Genomic DNA, 18,932 nt, shown 5'->3' with positions numbered 1-18,932 from the left:
TTCCTATTTTTCCATATTTTTCTCATAACGCTTTGACCCTTCTCATGGCGCTTTGGGCGTTTGAAAGCCCCACATAAATTTTGCTAAAGATATGAATCATCATCAGCAAAACAGAGGCATGAAAGCTGAATTATCAGCAAAACAGAGGTATAAAAAATAAAAATAAATAAATAAATAAAAAAGGACTTTTCTTATTGAGAAAACATGATATGTCACGGAAGTGTGCTAAAGATACCAAACCCATTGAAGTACAAAAGGCATGAATTGATCGAAGGAAACATAAAGATATAGAAAAACTGGCAAACTTCTCCAAATTACATGCTTTTAGTGCTTAGAATAATGTTTTATGTGAACATGATGATGATGATGATGATGATGAGAGCTTGTTGATTTTGGCCAGGCAATTGTCCATGGGCCTTGTATGAGGTAAGTATTTCACTGCACTTCCCGGATTAAGTGGTTCAAGCCTGCCATCCAAATTACGAAACATTTCAAATTATTCTTCATTTTTTATGTACGTTAATATAATAAGTTAATTGGTATATTCTCCGACCAAAAAAAAAAAAAATTGCCAAATTAATTGATTATTTTTTTAATAAGTAGTTTAAATTCAAAAGACAAAGAAAGGGAACTCACTCGTAATCAAGGAGAAAATAATGAAGAAAAATAGAAATTTCAAGCTTCGTCAGATCACTTCCGGGGCACAGCCTACTTCCTGTTCCAAAGGGAATAAAGCTTCCTGCTTTGGGTTTATTTTCCTGCATTATATATATATATATATATATATATATATATATATATATATATATATATAAACATGTATAAATGGATATTTATATATGCTCAATGGAATATATACATACATGCATAAAAGACTTATAATCTTACTTACATCCCATCTTGAAGGATTAAATTCATTGGGTTTCGGATAATATTCTGGATCCCTATGAACTCCTCTGAACCAAACTAACACTTTCCATCCTTGGGGTATTGTATAACCTTCAATATATTATAAGATAATGCTTAATAGATAGATAGAATTATAAGATAATATTTAATTAAAAAAAAAAAAAAAAAAGGAGAAGAGATTGTAATCTAAGAAACAAAGAATTAAATAAGAGAAAATGAAGTTGGAAGAATGACGACTAACCACCGATGCTAACATCAGTTTTTGCCTCCCGACAAGTAAACAATGAAACATTAACTGCTCGCAGCGTTTCATCAATTACCTTAAGATTCAAATTTATAACACGTGAAAATAGGATAAGCAAACATATATATATACATGTTAGGTTAAATCCAATACGATGCAAACATATAAATATACCTTGGAAAGATATTCCATTTGTTTGATTTCTTTAAAGCTTAATCCTTTCTCTGATGGTGGTCTTCGTCTAATAATCTCCTCTTGTTCTCTCTGAAAAATTCATGTTCATCAAAATAACAGCCGAGATACATCTAAAAATGGCACAAACACGCATGTATTCACACATCTAGTGACAAAAAGCCACAAAAATTGCATATGAAAATGTTACGATCCTTGTGTCTTAGATGAATTAAGTCTAATCTTAACCATGTGTATATAAGCTCTTAGTAATCATTCCCTGTAAAGCTGATTTTTAATAGTAGGATCTACCCAAAGTTTATATCATTTGGTATCAGAGCCAAACATCACTTAATGGGTTCAAGTCACAGAAAAGCTGACTTATGGGCTGGATTAAAATACCATAGGTGAATGAAGCTGCCAAAAGATAACTAAAGGGTTACTATCGGGTCAGTGTTGATAGAATTGGCTGCTATAGACATTAGCTGCGGAAGCGTATGTAGTGATATGTTACGATCCTTGTGTTCTATACGGGTTAAGTTTTAATCTTGTGTATAAAAATTCTTAAACACCCTCCTTGTCAGCCAATTTGCAATGATAAATTCTACCCAAAGTTTGTATCAGAAAATCACACACACACACACACACACACACACACACACACACATATATATATATATATATATATATAAAAGCAAGAATTTGCACCCCACGTACCTTGGCTTTGTGCAGGCATTCTGGATGCTGATGTAAAAAGAGGGTTGCCCACATTGTGGCATGGGCTGAGGATTCATGGCCAGCATTCAAGTACATGAGGATTACGTCTATTATCTCTTCATCCTCCAACTTTTCTCCATTCTCATATTCAACTTCCATCAACAACTCCATCATATCCTTCTTCTCATCACTCTTCGAATCATTTCTTTTTCTTGCCCTTCTTTCATCTACAACAGCTTGAAGGATCTTCACTAACTTTCGTCGAGCCTACAGATGATGAAAAAACAAATCATTAAGATTATGTATTTCTCATTTTGACTATTAAAAATAAATAAATAAATAAATATTAATGAAAGAGATTGAATGCATGTGTGATCACTGGCCTTGAGTGACTTGTGGAAAGCGAAGCCAGGGAGATCGATGGCCATGGATCTTAATCCCTGATTTAGATTAACATACTCCTCCTCCAACGTCTTCATCATTGGATCAATCTCTCTGCCCAAAAAAATATAGATAATAATTTTAAAGGTGATCCTCCTTATCTCTGTCAAGAACTCTATGGGTCTCTCAGCCTTAGCCCATTCATCTAGTGAATTTACTACAATGTCTTTGATGTACTCCTGGTACATAGATAGTGCCTTGTGGCCGTTGATCGGTGCTGCAGTTACCCGGCGGAGCCGCTTCCGCTCGTCCTCCGAAACACCCAAAAATGATTTCCTCCCCATTAATTCACAAGTGGATTTAGGCCACCCTTGTTTAAATCTTTCATCATCCATCAACACTCGCCTGCATGTTTCAGCCTTCGTCACAATGATGCTTGGGTTTCCAAACATATAGGCCTTGTACACTCCGGTGTCACCAAATCTGTAATTTCCAAAAAAAAAATTCAGGTTTAATATTTCAAAGTCGACTCATTTATAGCACTTAAAAAAAACCTTAGAGTTAGGGACATTTTTTTATAGGGTCGTTGTAATTAATAGTAAAATGACTCCTTCTTCTTAGAGGTGTCGTTTTACTAAAAGGAACATGTTACTGTTCAAATGTCCCCTTCTAATAGGGGACGTGTCAATGAAAATGTCCCATTGTAATAACATTTTTACTATTTAAACATTTTTAATTTTAATCTAATCACTATACTTAATAACATTTACAAAATGTCACTATTTGAGTGTCCCTAATTAAATAGAGACGTTTTTAACCTTAAATTATAGATGCCTTTAATTCTAAGGTTTAATTTTTATAGTGTAAACTGACCGAGCTATATATATATATATATATATATATATCAAACTTCGGGTTTGGCATCCCGTGGGCAATTAGGCAAGGAATAATTTAAAATAACACCAATTGTTAATGCTAAAGTCATCCCATGAGCCCTCTAGCGTCAAAATGCGACAAAATGAACCCCTTTTATTTATTTATTTATTTTTACTATTCTTGGGAAGCATTATATATATTTTCTCCTTTTCATTCGTCTCCCTACTCCCTGGCTTGACACCGAAAGGGACCCCTCTTCTTGTTTTTTCTATTTTCCTTAATAAAATAAATAAAAATTGATACAAAATGAGTTTATTCTATTTTCATTCCTTATTCGCTTTTGCTCTCTTGTTCATATTATATATTTCTACATAAAAGAAGCAAGAACAACCTTAAAAATATCATAATTAAATATCATATTATACATCGCTTTTTTTAGTGTTTTATGTTTTAGGTTATTTATTAATATTTTAGTTTTGAAAAAAAAAAAACAAAAACAAAAAAACAAAAAGAAAGAAGTGAAAAGTAGAATGGTTTAACAAACAAAGCAATTATTATGACTTTGTGAGTCATGATCATCTTCTAAAATAACAATCAGGGAGTCATGATCATCTTCTAAAATGCATGCATGTTAACCTGTTTATACTTGTTATAACACTATCCCACACCATATTTTCTTAGAACTGACTCATTTTCAAGAACAAAGAAAGCTCATTAAGCCATGAGAGAGAGAGAGAGAGAGAGAGAGAGACCTGGAAACAAGGTTGGTGATGAATGAATCAGGGTCACCATATTTAAAAGCAAAGAGAAAATCCCACATATTCCCAATTAAAGGCCAGCCCATATCGCCAGGAGGGAGAGAGCACTGCTTTCCACCCAACTTACACACATAATACCACTCGTTTGCACTCTTCACCAGCCAACACATTGCAACAAATCCACCCATCAAAGCTGTGAAAGCCATCAAAGAAAAACCCATCTCCATCTCCTACTTCTCTTGGATTGAAGGCCTCACAAATTAAACCATATAAACCTTCACAGGATCTTCACACTTTGACATCTCCATTGTCTGTGTGTGTGTGTATATATATAGATATATATATATATAGAATACCTTTGTAGTCTAGTCGTAGGATTAGGCTTAGGTCCAACACTTGGAAAAATAAATTAATCGTACACGACAGTGATCATGACATGTGGTTTCTTCTTGGTATAGCACATCTTTCCCCATCCACGGAAATAATTAACTAGTGGCATGGAATGCAATAATGTAAGAGTTGAGAACCACGAGACTTGGAAAAAACCAAGCATTGGATGCTGCTTCTTACCGGCCATGACAATATCATAATAATACATCTTTTGTCGCACTATGTAGTTGGTAATCACCGGACCGTCATGCCATAATAATTTAAGATTGCTGTTTGTATTTTTAGGACAGGAATTTCTTGCAAATGGGGTATCAAAAAATCCAATCTTGTAATAGATTCTCTAGAAGTTTCATGCTCATGCATGTCTCTGCTAACATGTGAATATATATGTGATACACATGTTATTTTTAATAATGTACACTTGATTTTTACCACATGAATAGATGGAAAAATGCAATGATTCCCGTCATTGGAACGGACACCACAGGCTATATATATATAATGTTTTATCTGTTTTTCATGTGTTGAATTTTAAATTAGTGGCTTCAATCCTTTCCATGTTGTATGTTGGGCATGTGACATGTCCATTCTGTTTGGTCTCCGAGTCAAGATAAGGCGGCGCTACACGTAGAGCACTGGGCTCAGCTTAGAGCTGATCATGTTAGCCCAACTAAGCCTATGAACCCAATAAAGAGCAACTAGGTTTACATTCAATCGCATACCATCCTTTTAAAGTTTCTACAAAGTCACCTTAGCAGAGCATTCATATTGAAAACTCTGGTAGACCCATCGTAGTATGTCAATATTGAGCATTCATATTGAACTCTGGTAAACCCATCTCCTTCTCCATCTTCTACTCCTCTTGGATTGAAAACCTCACAAAACCATATAATTAAACCTTCACAGGATCTTCACACTTTGACATCTCCATTATATATATATACTAAATAGAGAAAATTGAAGAATTTTGAAATGGAGAGAATCATTTTCCACTATTTGTAGTTGGTAATCACACATAATAATTTAGAGTAGTAATTTTTAGCACACTAACGTACTTGAACAGTAAACACACTGGTGTTAAAACATTATAAAATATTATTAGAATAATATTTAAACAGTAAAAAAAATAAAATAAAATAAAATAATATTTTAATACCGATGTACTTACTGTTCAAGCACTTGATGTACTAAAAATCACTGCTCAATAATTTAAGATTGTGGTTTCTCTTTTAAGACATTCAATGAAAATGTCTTTTCTTGAATCCTAGGTCTTCCGAATTGGTACTGTATAACAGACTACATTCAGTTATTACGTACAGCTAATCCATCTAACAACTAAAGTGAAAGTCCAACCCATTACAAAATACACGTTTTACAACTCAGACGCCTTGCTTCCTACACTTGAGCCATAAAATGATGTTGCACGTTTTACAACTCAGACGCCTTGCTTCCTACACTTAAGCCATAAAATGATGTTAGGTTACGTGGAGCTTGGTTTTGTATTCAATTCGGTTCAACCTTAAAAGCCTTACGGTTTAAGTGGATTTTTTTTTTAGGCTTAGTCCATATATGAAGCGAAAGCCTAACCCATTTTTTTGGTGTTTTGACCCAATTGGGAGGGTCTTATTCCTAGTCGCTTTTGTAGTAGGGTTTTGTGCGACTTTATAATTCCTGGATATTCATGCCTCCGGTATTGTTTTCTCGAAAATAGTAAAACATCACTGAAATTATGTGGATGTAGCCCTTAGTGGTGAACCACGTAAATCTCTGTGTTTATAATTGCTTGTTTTTGTGTTCTTCTTAATTTTTCGCATCTCATCAATTCTAGAAAATATAATTAACTTCCTATCAAATGAGCTTGTTATTGTGGGATTGTGTTAAGCTTTAATATGTGTTTAATGGTAGTTAGTCTTTTCACGAATTTTGGACATACTTCACTTTGCATGAAGGCGTTATTGTAGGTTAGAATAGTAGTTAATACCTTAGAAGAGTCTTAGGTTGTGTTAAACTAGAAATGTTTAGACCTTTGATGGAAATGGAGATTCTGCACGATTACCGAATGTTCGGTAAGGTTATCGAATGATTGAGGTGGAGGTCAAATGATTAACATGATATTTGGAAGTATTCCCAAAAGATCTCTCTTTCTCTCTTCCATTCGGATTAAGAATAGGAAAGTCCTCCCCTGTAACCTTTTTTCCTATTTATTTTTATTTTTTTAAATGATCAACATGATATATAACTGAACATTCGATAATCAAACAAAATGACAATTTTTCCTTGAATTTAGATTTAAGGGTATATTTGTCCAGATTAGGGACTAATATTAGATCATTTCACAAATTTCGAGAACAATGAGCACCGAGAGAGTTGTTTTGGAAGATATACACGACCAAGGTAAATAAAAATCACATGGATAATTATTATTTCAATTCTTACATATCATGATTATTTTTCATATGTCAAGCGTGTATATTTACAACTTACATAAAATACATTTTTAGAATAATGTAAACTCCACTTTGTAAAATTTGTTGAAAATAATGAAGAGATGAGATATATGAGTTTTTAAATGCATGCATGTAAAAGATTCTGAATAATTGCATCGTATAAAATGGTACATCATATTATGCGGCATAACAGTCACGAATTACTATTATATGGATTAATTAGCCACATGGTCAAAGAGATTTACTTTTATATTTGGCTCTGAATCCAATGATTTTATCGGTAACTGTCGCACTATGAATGGATACGATCATAACTACAACTTTGTGCATGATTAATTTGTCCTTATGTGGCATATTAACAAATTCTCTCAAGTTTATAATGGTAATGACTAATTTGTTCTTTTTGCTTACTCTAGGGAGTGATTAATCACTTTTCAAAACAAGGGAGCTATTTGTTAAAACTCAAAATCACATGGACCAAAAATGCATTTATCCTATGTTTTTTAAACAAGGTGGCAGGCATTGTCATATCAGTCCACTAGAATGAGGATAGAATGAGTATAGTATGTAGCATTACTATTTTTCTTTTTCTTTTTTTCTTAAGTCTGTCTTAATTCTTTGAGTATTCTCCATATAAATTTTCACAAATCATAATTATTATTTTCAAATTAAATGGCTAGATCTTATTAGGTGTACCTGATATTTGTCCCATTGGATCTTAGGGCTTCGACCCAAGAAGCTATTGTCGAATCAATCCTCTTGATGGGCCAGGCATGCCCAAAACGTTGTTCTATAGACCAACATAGAAGGAACACCCACCGAAGTGGAACATTTATTATGCCACAAAGACCCCCCAACTTTTCAATATTCTCGGTGAAAGGGAATAACAGTCCATTGTTTATTATATTATTATATACTATGCCTAAATTTAATTATGCAAAGTTATTCCGGATTCTTGAAGCACAAGATAGTCAGCTCAATTGAAGAAGAGCTCAATATAACGTATCAAAATCCAAGCCCTATAATTGCAAAAACATGGACTGATCCAATATAACAGGGCATTTCAGAAAACCCCAAGAAAAAGAATTACATTTCAAAAGAAACAAGAAGCTGCTACTTTCTGTATTTTCAAGCCATTGGCATAATTCTGCTCTGCAGGCAACAAGATGCTGCAAAAATAATATAGATTTGAACTTGGTAAATATGCATCCCATAAATCAAAGACTTATTTCTTTTTTATCTTAGGGAAATTACATTATATATTGCAGAAACTATGTAGGCAATTCGTATCTGTTAGAACTTCCTGAAAACATCTACTACCACTACTCATTTTCCCTGCCACACCAATTTCTAATCTAGAAAATGTTCTCAAAGAACTATGATGTCTAAGGATGACTGAAATGTAAGTATATAGCCGACATGCTTAGTAGTTTAGCTGCGCCAGCTGTTTTGTCTCTTTACTTCAAAGGCTGCCCCATCATTGAGCATGTCCTGAGCATCAGTTTCCATTCCCAGCTTCGAGAGTGCAAGAGCCTGCAAGTAGAATGCAGTTGGCCACTCTGGTATGCACACCTGAGCCTGCATGGCATCTCTCAAGGCAAGTTCTGCTTGGCCATGCATCAAGTAGGAGAACGCTCTCCTTGCAAAGACGGTTGCCGAAGGAACGGACATCATTGCTACTAACTGTTTATCACAAAGAAATCTAAATTTCCAGTGACTGATAGATACAAATGTAGAGCAAGAAATCAAACACGGGCAGACAGATTATAAATGCAAGAGTTTTTTTAGCCTTTACAAGAAGCATTCTTTATATAAAAGTGGAAGTGGGATACAAGCTTATTACCCTTTAAATACAAATAAAATATATTTATGAACCCTGTGAATAGTGCATACTAAACTATGGACTTTGTTATCATTAAAAAAGCTCATGGATAGCCAAAATATTGAACAAATAATTGATTCTGCAAGCATCTGGATTTCAGAAGATATGATGCCCTTGTAGACAAAGAAAAAGGAGAGGGAAAGAGGGCATTTACCTTCGAATAATAATCGATTGCACTCTTGAAGTCCTTGTCCCTAAATGCAATATCCCCAAATTTCTTCGTGTTCAACATCTCTTGCACTTGTTGTGTCCATTCTTGAAATGACAGCTACATAGAGAGATCACATTATCAAAGAATAGCGAGGAATAGAATTCATGATACTATAAAGCCAAAGTAAGGACAATCATAAGAAGCAAGCAAAGCCACCTCATAACTATGAAATCTAAGCAAAAACAACATAACTTTGAGAAGCAAGCAAAACCACCAGAATTTTCTAAACTAACATTAAACCATGTAATTCAAAACAATCATATAATCTATATTGCATGGAAACAACTTGCACAGCACAGACAACTGAGAGACAAACATGGATATTCTAAAAAGGACAGTTTTATGACTTGACATCGACAAGGTGACCGCACATTTCAGGACTCCAGGCTATTGCTACCGGAACTTATCCCACTCATTATATTTCTCCAATTCGCAATTATTGGTTGAGTGTTCAACATGCATTAACCATTTCTGTGTGGTTGGGGAAACCAAAACATCCATGACATTCAACATGAGTCCAAGAAGCTTGGATGATTGTGTCCAACACACTGTCCACAACAAATCATAGCTCCTTTGTAGTGTATTTTGTATCTTCCAAGCATGAGAATTATCAATGCTTTTACATCCGAAAGTAGTTAAAACTAGGGAGAAAAAGAAAAAAGAAATCAGAAGAGTTCTTTGTTTAATAAAAAATAATTGTCTCACCATAAATCTTATTCCCAATTAGCTGGATTCGTCAAACTGGCCAACTCAATCTAATTAGGACTAAGGGGTTGACCTGAGTATCAACATTTTCAAGTTGTACGAGAACTCTATCTGAAGTGTGAAGGATATAATAGATCATTCAGATACCTCATTTTCTGCACCCTCTTCATCTTTATAGCCTGTTTTTAGCAAAATATCATGCACAGCAGTAAGATCCATCCTTGCACAAGCCTTCCCAAGTGGTGAAAGCATAGTTGGCAGCACCGTTGTATTTTTAGGCAGGCCCATGAGAACATATGATGCCACCTAAAGAAAGGAAGAATGAAGAGAACAAATTTAAAAAGAACAAGAAAAAAAATAAAGGAAAACATCGTCACATCATAAAGTGAATCACAGGTTGCAACAATGCTCAAAACAAAAACAGTTATTTCAAGATTTGAGGATAAGATGAAATTTTACCTCTTTCTGCTTTTGAAGGGGTGCAACTGCTGTAAGAAGAAACTTTGCATCAGGTCGATCCCTTGCCTCAGACTGAAGACACTTAGAAGCAAGTTCAACCAATTTAGTAGCATCATCATTGGCATACTGTCCTTCCAATGATGAATCCATCAACAACAATACATTCTTCCCTCTTATCAAGTCCAGTGCCTGGAAATATATCAATCCTTCTCATAACTACGATATACTTAAAATAGGACATCATTAAATTCAATTATATATGGCAAGATTTTGGTGTTAGAGCTAAAAAACCTTATGTTAGCAGCGTACAATAGTCCTCACTTTTCTAATTTTACTGAATTTCTGGACTTGTGTTCTTCTATTTCTCCCTAATGGAAAATCTCTCTTATATACTTCTTGTGTCCTTGAGTTGCGCTCCTCAACACTTTTTAATGAGATTGATTTATTTATCAAAAACAATTATATATGGCTTGTGTGTGTGTGTGTCTGTATTACGCCACACCAATACAGATATAAACAAGTATTTATGGGCTTCCGCCAGTTATGCAATGCCAGTAACAAACACAATCTTAAAACTGGTTGAAGTCCCAGTAAGTTCTGAAAGTCATGTCAAACTAAGCGCATAAAGAACTGTAAGGGACAATGAATAACTGAATGTAACATTAACAAGATGATCTACAAAGGAAGTGAACTTGATGAGTGCACGGCTGCGTGTGAAGTCATTTATCATTACCCGATTGTTCCCAGTAGTTGCAGGTAGCAATGATGTCATAACTATCAAAATTGAAGTATACATAGGTATATAATGGAATGCAATGAAGCACTGAATTCATTCAAGGTAAATTGGACATATATGGAAGGCATATCCGAATTTCAAATGATGCATTACAGGTGTATGGCTGTACATACTCTGTCAAAAATTCCATGGCAATTGAATAAAAAAGAAGACAGGGAACAATCCTTGGAATTAAAACACATGGATAAGAATCTTATGGTTCATGAAATGGAGGCAACATACATGGCTCGGAGGAATATGCTTCCCACTTAAAAGATCCAACAGAACTGTTCCATAACTGTAGATCACACTCTCTGGGGTGACCCTTCCTGCAGAGTATGACACTAATCAAGTTCACCAGATATGGGTCTTCATATCTCCATTAATATCGATTAAAACTATCATATCACCACCAATAGCATTGGGTAACACCATTCAAGAGGAAACATATTGGCATGTACCTTACAATTACAGGGCATAGAAAAAATATATCTCCAAACCTTCCTATTAAATGCATTATCTAGAAAGAAAATAATATACTCAAACCGGAAGTTCATTACTGCATAAAGAAATCACGCTTATTACCTACACATTAATATGGCATTCAGTGACAAAAGCCTATGGTTATGAAAATATGCTATGGTAATGTGATACTCATAGTCTCAGACTGTTATATTTTAAGTTCCATAGTTTGGATTAAAGACAATCTGACCATCTCATCAAACATACGTAATTCCCTTCATCACAGTAAGTTGCAAATTGAATGGTAAGGAAATAGATCCTGCAATCAAATTTCAGTCATTCAAAGGGATACTTTTTTTTTATGTTAAATACCTGTCCGCAAGAACTCAGGTGGAGTATAAGCTAAATTAGTACTGTAGCTTTTTCCATCTCGGCTATTCTTCATAAGGCCAAAACTAGACAAATGAGGGTCACCATCCTGAATATATGAATAAATCAGTCAGAAACTAACCAGGAAAAAAATTAACAGCACGACATACCATATGGCTAGAGAAATTATGTATTGATGTTCATGTAAGTGTATCTACTATCTAACATTCACACATGCGCCCTCACACGTGCACACACATAAAGGTAGCAATAATCAAAAGCAATGTCAGAGTAACTCCATTTTATATATATATAAGTAATCGAAATTCATTAAAAACCAAAAGATGCACCCTAGTACGCAAGAAGTATACAAGAGAAAAAAGAACTAAAAAGTCATGAAATTTTCATAAGCAAACATAAGCAGCAATTTACTGGGAAAGGGTGTTAAAGAAAAAGGCTTTTAACTCCACCACCGTCCTTTCACAATCTTCAAAGCTTCGGTCATTTCTCTTTCCAAATACACCACATCATGCAAAGTGCGGTGTCATCATCCAAATAGCTCTGCTTTGAGGACTACCAAAGTGCCCTCTCCAACAAGTGAAGAGATCTCTCACTTAGTAAGACATGACTCAAGCTAAACCGAACAAGCCAAAGATAGAGTCCAAAGGCACTAGCTATTTTGCTATAGAGTAAAACATGGTCTACGGTTTTCTCACTCTTTTTACACAAGCAACGCCAATCAACCACAATGATATGCCACTTCCTCAAGTTTCCAAAGTTAGAATTGTACCTAAAGCGGACAACCAAGCAAAGAAAGCCACTCTCAAAAGGTCCTTACTTTGCCAAATACACCTCCAAGGGAAAGGATTCTTGTCATGGGGGTTTAAGACATTATAGAATGATCTTACATCAAACAACCCTTTCTTAGAGGGGTTCATACAGAACTTGTTTACACCATCCTGTTTCGATCAAATGGAATACAACTAATCGAAGAGTGAAGTAAAGAATTCCAACTCTCAATCATGGGCCACATGGGGAGCCATTAAGGAACTAAAGATGATCTGCCACAGAAGTATCCCTTAAGCAAGCAATGCTAAACTCTAGAAATGCTTCCTTAAGAGGATGCTCCCCACACCACACATCATGCCAAAAACTGATCTTGGAGCCTTCATCCACCTCAAATCTAGTAAAACTAGAAAACTCCTCCCAACCTCTCCTAATGAACTTCCAAAGACCCCCACCCCATAAGACCCATTCACTCCATTAGAGCACCACCCACCCCACTGACTCTCATATTTTAAGTCCACTACAATCTCCACAAAGCCTCCCTCTCATGATTGTAACACCATAAGCAAGAGTATGATTTGTATACAATTAAGGATTATTACAAAGGCAAGGTGAAACCACATGGTTTAAAAATAATGTGAAGCACACAAGAAAGCCTGCGACTTCAAATTGAAACAGGCAAATATAGCTTTTATTGCAAATGCATAAATCCTATGCCTTCCATCCCAATTTCTTAGTCTATGTTTCATTTTTGGATTTTCCTTGTTAGTTGTCCACATTGAATAATCTAGAAAATTTTCTAACTTTCCAAAATTAACCTTTTCTGTTACGAGTTTGGAACTTTTTAATTGATATGAAGTTTTTAAAATAGAGGGAAATTACTGGAAACTCAATTTCTGATAACTGAGGGCGATCGAAATAGAAGATGTTTTTTCAAGAATATAAATTTCCAAAGATAGACTAACAATTTTGAACAACTGGAGTCTTTTCTAATTCACTGACCATTCTCAAACCATGTTCTTGCCGATAAACGAAGTTTTATAATCACAGGACTTGTTATGAATGAATAAGCAGGATACATCCCCAAGCCTACGTGTTAATAAGTACTACCCTTGCCATTATCAAGGCAAGGGAGCACACCATGATATGCAGCATGACAAATCTTGAAAGGACAACAAAAGGGAAAATGCAACTGTACTTCTTCTTATTGAAAGTTGACATCTTTCAATAAATTGTTGCATAACTTTCAGTATCTTTACCTAGTTATCACGTAAATTTCAGTACCTCACTTGATTATTTAATGTCTACACCAACAACCAAAATGACAATATAGTCGGGAGAATCCAAATTACAGAATCTGAAGATGCATGTATCCCAATAAACCAGACAAACAATTAATTACATAATGGTAAATTCATAAGCATACCTCATCAAAAAGAACTCTGTATGCATTCAAATCATGATAAATTTTACGATTTTCTGTATTACAATGATCAAGTGCCTGTGCAATATAATATGCAACTCTAACACGCATTTCCCATGGCAGTGGCTGCTTATCCCCTGCAGGAAATAATTACAGAAATCATTACAACAAACTCTGAAGAGAAATATAACATTTAAAGAATCTACTCATATATACATTGATCCGTCTAAATAAATCGAAGAGCGAGATATACACTCTGCTCAGAGAGGAAGAAAGATAAATTAGGACTCCTCCAATGCAAGAATGTCAATAACCATGAACAGTGACACTTAACATGTTTTTATTTCAGCTTTTTCCTTTATCAGAAGGACAATGCACATGTAGTCAGTTAACCCAAACTTGAGAACTGCCAGATGGAATGGTAGCAGGATAGAAAGTAATAAAACTGAATACAGATAGGACATCATATTATAACTCCAAACACAAACAATTTTATTTAGTCTCTTAGATTCAAAAAGTTGGCATTTAGCTAGTAAAGGATGGTTATCTACAACCTTCATGTCTCATTAGTAGTATCTGACTTCAGAGACAACCCCAAAAATAAATATCATTGGAAATCACTTTACATCATCCTTTTTTAATGCTGAAGCTTCCTACACTTCATCTAAGGGAACATAGTCATTAAAATCAAGTTAAAACACACCAAAAATCAGGACTAAACCGAACAAACTTTTTAATTTGATTCATTTACACATGCAGCTGATAGTTTTATGCTATAGTCCAAGAGGAAATCTAAACCCTAATCCATATTAAACCTACATACTATACAACATTATTTTCAAGCATTAAGATCTCCTGATCGGCAAGGTTTCCATTGATGTCAAAAGGGATGAAATTTGGCCCTTAAAACAAAAGAAGAATCCTTTGATCATTCAAGTTAGTTCTCCAAATCTTTCAAGGTCTATAAAAGAGGTTAAAGTAATAACCGCTACACAATTGCACAGAAAGTGCACATGCTAACAGGTTCAAGTTAAATTATCACCAAGCTATAGCTCACAGGCTGCCTAAGTGATCACACAGAAAACATCAACCCTTTACGAGTGATGAAACAGTATACTAAATTATAGGTTGCTGTAGTTTTGAAAATACATGTAGTCTCTGCACACAGCATAATCATATATAAGCTTCACTCTTTTGGGAGAAAATACCATAATGGAGAAGCACAAGCTCATTGTACTTGATCATTGTGGCTCTGATAATATACTCATAGGTGGAAATTCAAGGAGAGGGGAGGGTGCAGGGGGCGGGGGGAGAAAAGCAGATCTTAGTACAACGAAAAGGTTAGAAAAGAAAAAGATCACCGATCATCAATTCCAACTATCTATCTTTCAACTCATTTTGTGAGCTTAAAAGAAACTGAAAAGGAGGAGATTGAGTACTACAATGGAATAGATGCTTGGACAGAGTATCATTGGGCATGTACTCAGCTACCAAGAGCCGTTCATCTCCTTCAGCACAGCAACCAATCAGATTCACCAATCTCTTGTGCCGCACCTTCCCAACTCCCGCCGCTTCCTCCTGATGACCAAGCATTTTCATCAGCATCAAACTCAAAACCAAATTGCTCAAAAAGCTGTAAACCCGTGTTTTGTTTCCACTTATGGATATGATAGTTTCACTCAAACGTCCTAAATGATGAGCGAGCTTAAGGCTAAACATAAATCCTTTTCAATTCCCCCTCATTTCCTTAGCAATTAAAAAGGTCCTAAACTACATATAAGAAACCCAATTAGAATAAAACATTGAAAAGTAAATCCTACAAAATAAAAGAACACAAATTACCTAATGTCGAAATTAAGTTATAGGAACCCCAAACCCTGTTTGGTTTCAGAAAAAAGCAAAGGACAAAATAGGTAAAAGAAAATACAAAAGTTTGAATATCTTTTCCAACAATTCGCTCAATCCCAAAGTGAAGCATAATCCCTTAACCAGAAAAAGCAAAGACAAAAAAGATATTTCCTTTTTCTTTTCCCAGGCAACATTTGCCCTGTTTCCTTCCCATGAACCAAACAGAAAAAGGGACTCTTGTTCCCCTCACCACGAACTGTTGAGCGTCAGGCCAAGACAGCTTGGAGAACCGTTTGACTGCGACTACGCGGTTGTTCTCGAGCTTGCCTCTGAAAACCACATTGGGAGCTTTCTCGCCGCTCTCGGAGACAATGTACTGTGTGCTGAACCCATTGGTGGCCTTGCGGAGTTCACTGAGACCGTACTCTTTGAATGCCGGGACTTGGAGCTCTTCATCAGCTTGATCTCCATTAGCTTCAAAGCCCACGAAAATCAAACAAAACCCCATCAATACTCCAATATCATATAAGTGAGAAAACAGGGAAATCTCCTTTCCCATTAGCTTCAAAAACACAAAAATAAAAAATAAAAAATTGAAAAAAATAAAAAAGACCCATCATAATTTCAATGTCGTAGAGTGAGAAAACCACAGCAGTTTGATCCCAGAAACTTCAAAACCCCAACCAAACAAAACCATCCGAAATCAATCTCAAAGTGAGAAAAAAAAAAAAAAAAAAAAGGGCAGCTTGTAACTCTACTAGCTTCAAAATCCAAAAACAAACAAAACCCCATAAAAATTCAGCACTATCAAAACAGTGAGATAACAAAAACCATCTTGAAGCCCATTAGCTTCAAAACCCAAATACCCAAATAATCCAAAAAAAAAAAAAAAAAAAAAAAAAAAAAAAAAAAAGCGGATAAAAGCAAAGAGGCAGCTTGATCTCAGTAGGTTCAAAACCCAAAACAAGAATTAAAAAAAAAAAAAACATGTAAAGTTCGAGTGCATGTGCGCGCGCGCGCGCGTGTAAGAGAGAGAGAGAGACCTGGGTCGAGTTGGGAGGAGGGGTCGTCTGGAGAGGGGAGGTGGGTGGTTTTGGAGTGTAAGCAACCCATCACTGATCACTCACTCACTCTACTTCGTACGAAACCAGAACTTCCAAGCACTTTATAAAGCTCACTCCGGTTACCGCTATGAGGTGTGAGTTTCGGACGGTTCTTTTCACCGGAAAGGTGAAAAATGTAAGCTAATTTATTTACTCCTGCTTTTGTTGCAGCACCGGGAGCAGAGCAAATTTACAAAAAACCTCCTTTTTTTTTAAAGAGTTGGAAAGTATACTTTTAAAGGTTAGAAGTAAATCTTTGAAAAGTGACAGGCAGGGGAAAGAGAAAGAGAGAAAGAAAGAGGTCACATGATAGGTCTATGATAGGCACGTGCAGGCCCGGTGGGGCCACTTCTCCACTGTGTTTGGATAATTGCTGGGCGTGGATTATGCTTGATACGGTTGGCCGTGATAGGTTCTTTATCGGATTGATCGAATCGTCATGACATTATTTGTTTAATTAAATAAATTAAATTCTTTAACCATAATAAGATTCATTTAAAATAAGCTAGTGATGTTAACTATACGACTTGTTTGATTTTTTTTTTGATAAATATGTCATGTTAAGTTGACTTTGGAACGACCTCATCCACATAAATCATCTAATAAATGGATGGTATGGAGGAAGAATAAAGGAAAAATTAGACCATAAACAATAAAAATAAGGAGTAGGCAACCCCAATAAAGGACCCAAACAACTAGGAAATTCTTTAATACAAATTAGAATTATTGAAAATTTATCAAATAGAAAAAGCCAAAAGGGGAAAGGATAAATGGTTAGAGAACAATAAAGGGGGGAGAGGTAGAGGGAGGGATGGAGATACATCCATCCTCCTCCAGAGAAACCACCAGAGGTGGTGGAAGATCTCACCAGGAGATGGTACAAACGACAAGGGTTTTAGAGAGAAGGTAGAGCTTCTTTCTCTACATTCTCTGTTTCTTTTGTAAACATGTCGTGTTGAGTTAATTCAAACATGATCTGTTTGACACATTATTTGAAAACTAACTCAAATAAATGAATCATATGTTTGACCCAACCCGCATAACCCACTGACTTTACTTATAAGCATTTTTTTAATTGTGAAAAAAAAAAAAAAAAAAAAAACTAATTTTAGTATACGGGTCACCCATGAGTTAAGTAGATTGACCCGTATTGACTTGTTCATTAAACATGTTCATTTGGTTCACTCGAATTAACATGAACCCGATTATACAAAATCCTAATCTGTTATTTTTTGTATTGAATTCGTATCAGACTCGTTGGTCATGTCAAAAATTGACAGCCCTAATACACCTCATGTACACAGATTTTTATCTTTTTTTATTTGAAATTGTCAATATAAATGTCAAGGTAAAGATTTAGAATTAATGCATTGTACATGATACTAGATTATTTAATTTCTTTTAAATATGCGTTTAACATTGACATCATGTACACTGTTTGATATACCAACTTTAAATCATGATCATGAAATTGAGAAGAGGACACGTACCAAATGTTGATACCTATTTACTGGCTTGGGATGTTATTATTTATTGAATATTTTTATTGTTTTCAAATTAGATTGTAAGAATGTTTTATTAATTTAATGTATTAAATTGATATGTGTTAAAATACATTTGATTTTCACATAATTTTTGTATTCTTATATGTATTTTTAATATATTTTGAATATATGTTGGTTAATAAGTTTAATAAGGCCCTTGAACCCAATGATATGATAGACTTTTTTGACCAAACACTAGTGGGGATTAGCACATGCAGTGCTTGGTTCTCGGTGTTAAAATATGAGAAAAAGTTAATTTACATAGCACACAGAATTATTCAGTTGTAAAAATTGATCTATTTTCGTTTGGTAGCTCTTCAACAGTAGTAATGTTGAATCTTTGGCATGGTCCTTCACGTCCATCAATCAATGTAACTCTTAGCCGAATAATGAATTGTTGCTTTGAAGAAAGTCTTGTAAGGCTTTCTATATCAGTAATGCCCTCTTATTTACGGGATAATAAAAGTAAGAT

General features: G+C 35.0%; 2 protein-coding genes across 6 annotated transcripts; both read right to left on the bottom strand.

Moving 5' to 3' along the window:
* Positions 1-304: 304 nt before the first annotated feature.
* LOC132176212 (ent-kaurenoic acid oxidase 2-like) lies at positions 305-4,348 on the bottom strand. 2 transcript variants are annotated; one of them, XM_059588351.2, is made up of 8 exons: positions 4,051-4,348; positions 2,425-2,905; positions 2,042-2,308; positions 1,328-1,417; positions 1,151-1,229; positions 893-999; positions 637-758; positions 305-467 (listed from the first exon to the last, which is right to left on the bottom strand). In XM_059588351.2, the coding sequence occupies exons 1-8, from the start codon at positions 4,281-4,283 to the stop codon at positions 332-334; spliced, it is 1,515 nt and encodes a 504-aa protein (XP_059444334.2). In that variant the 5' UTR covers positions 4,284-4,348; the 3' UTR covers positions 305-331. The 2 variants fall into 2 exon arrangements, with proteins under 2 accessions (XP_059444334.2, XP_088370778.1); XM_088514652.1 differs by lacking the exon at positions 305-467 and having other exon boundaries at positions 633-758.
* Positions 4,349-7,897: 3,549 nt separating this feature from the next.
* On the bottom strand, positions 7,898-17,130 carry BSK2 (BR-signaling kinase 2). 4 transcript variants are annotated; one of them, XM_059585211.1, is made up of 10 exons: positions 16,857-17,130; positions 16,064-16,287; positions 15,408-15,543; positions 13,969-14,102; positions 11,760-11,865; positions 11,169-11,254; positions 10,151-10,339; positions 9,839-9,997; positions 8,930-9,043; positions 7,898-8,062 (listed from the first exon to the last, which is right to left on the bottom strand). In XM_059585211.1, exons 1-10 carry the CDS (start codon positions 16,924-16,926, stop codon positions 7,913-7,915), a joined length of 1,368 nt encoding a protein of 455 aa, XP_059441194.1. In that variant the 5' UTR covers positions 16,927-17,130; the 3' UTR covers positions 7,898-7,912. The 4 variants fall into 4 exon arrangements, with proteins under 4 accessions (XP_059441194.1, XP_059441193.1, XP_059441196.1 ...); XM_059585210.2 differs by having other exon boundaries at positions 7,993-8,576; positions 16,857-17,128; XM_059585213.2 differs by lacking the exon at positions 7,898-8,062 and adding an exon at positions 8,519-8,595.
* Positions 17,131-18,932: the final 1,802 nt, after the last annotated feature.

Source organism: Corylus avellana, chromosome 3 (assembly GCF_965113065.1).
Source record: "Corylus avellana chromosome 3, dhCorAvel1.hap1.2, whole genome shotgun sequence".
Lineage (NCBI taxonomy): Eukaryota > Viridiplantae > Streptophyta > Magnoliopsida > Fagales > Betulaceae > Corylus > Corylus avellana.
Note: the sequence above shows the minus strand (reverse complement) of the source record. Positions and strands in the feature narration are given on the sequence as shown.

Excerpts from the sequence above, each read along its gene's own strand:
- LOC132176212 (XM_059588351.2), bottom strand. The coding sequence starts at position 4,283 with ATGGAGATGGGTTTTTCTTTGATGGCTTTCACAGCTTTGATGGGTGGA. Across the intron at positions 1,418-2,041 it reads AATGCCTGCACAAAGCCAAG|AGAGAACAAGAGGAGATTAT; the intron begins GTACGTGGGGTG and ends TGAATTTTTCAG. Across the intron at positions 468-636 it reads TATTTTCTCCTTGATTACGA|GCTTGAACCACTTAATCCGG; the intron begins GTGAGTTCCCTT and ends TTTGGATGGCAG.
- BSK2 (XM_059585210.2), bottom strand. The coding sequence starts at position 16,926 with ATGGGTTGCTTACACTCCAAAACCACCCACCTCCCCTCTCCAGACGAC. Across the intron at positions 10,340-11,168 it reads AGCATATTCCTCCGAGCCAT|GCACTGGACTTGATAAGAGG; the intron begins GTATGTTGCCTC and ends ATATATTTCCAG. Across the intron at positions 9,044-9,838 it reads AAGAGGGTGCAGAAAATGAG|CTGTCATTTCAAGAATGGAC; the intron begins GTATCTGAATGA and ends CTCTCTATGTAG.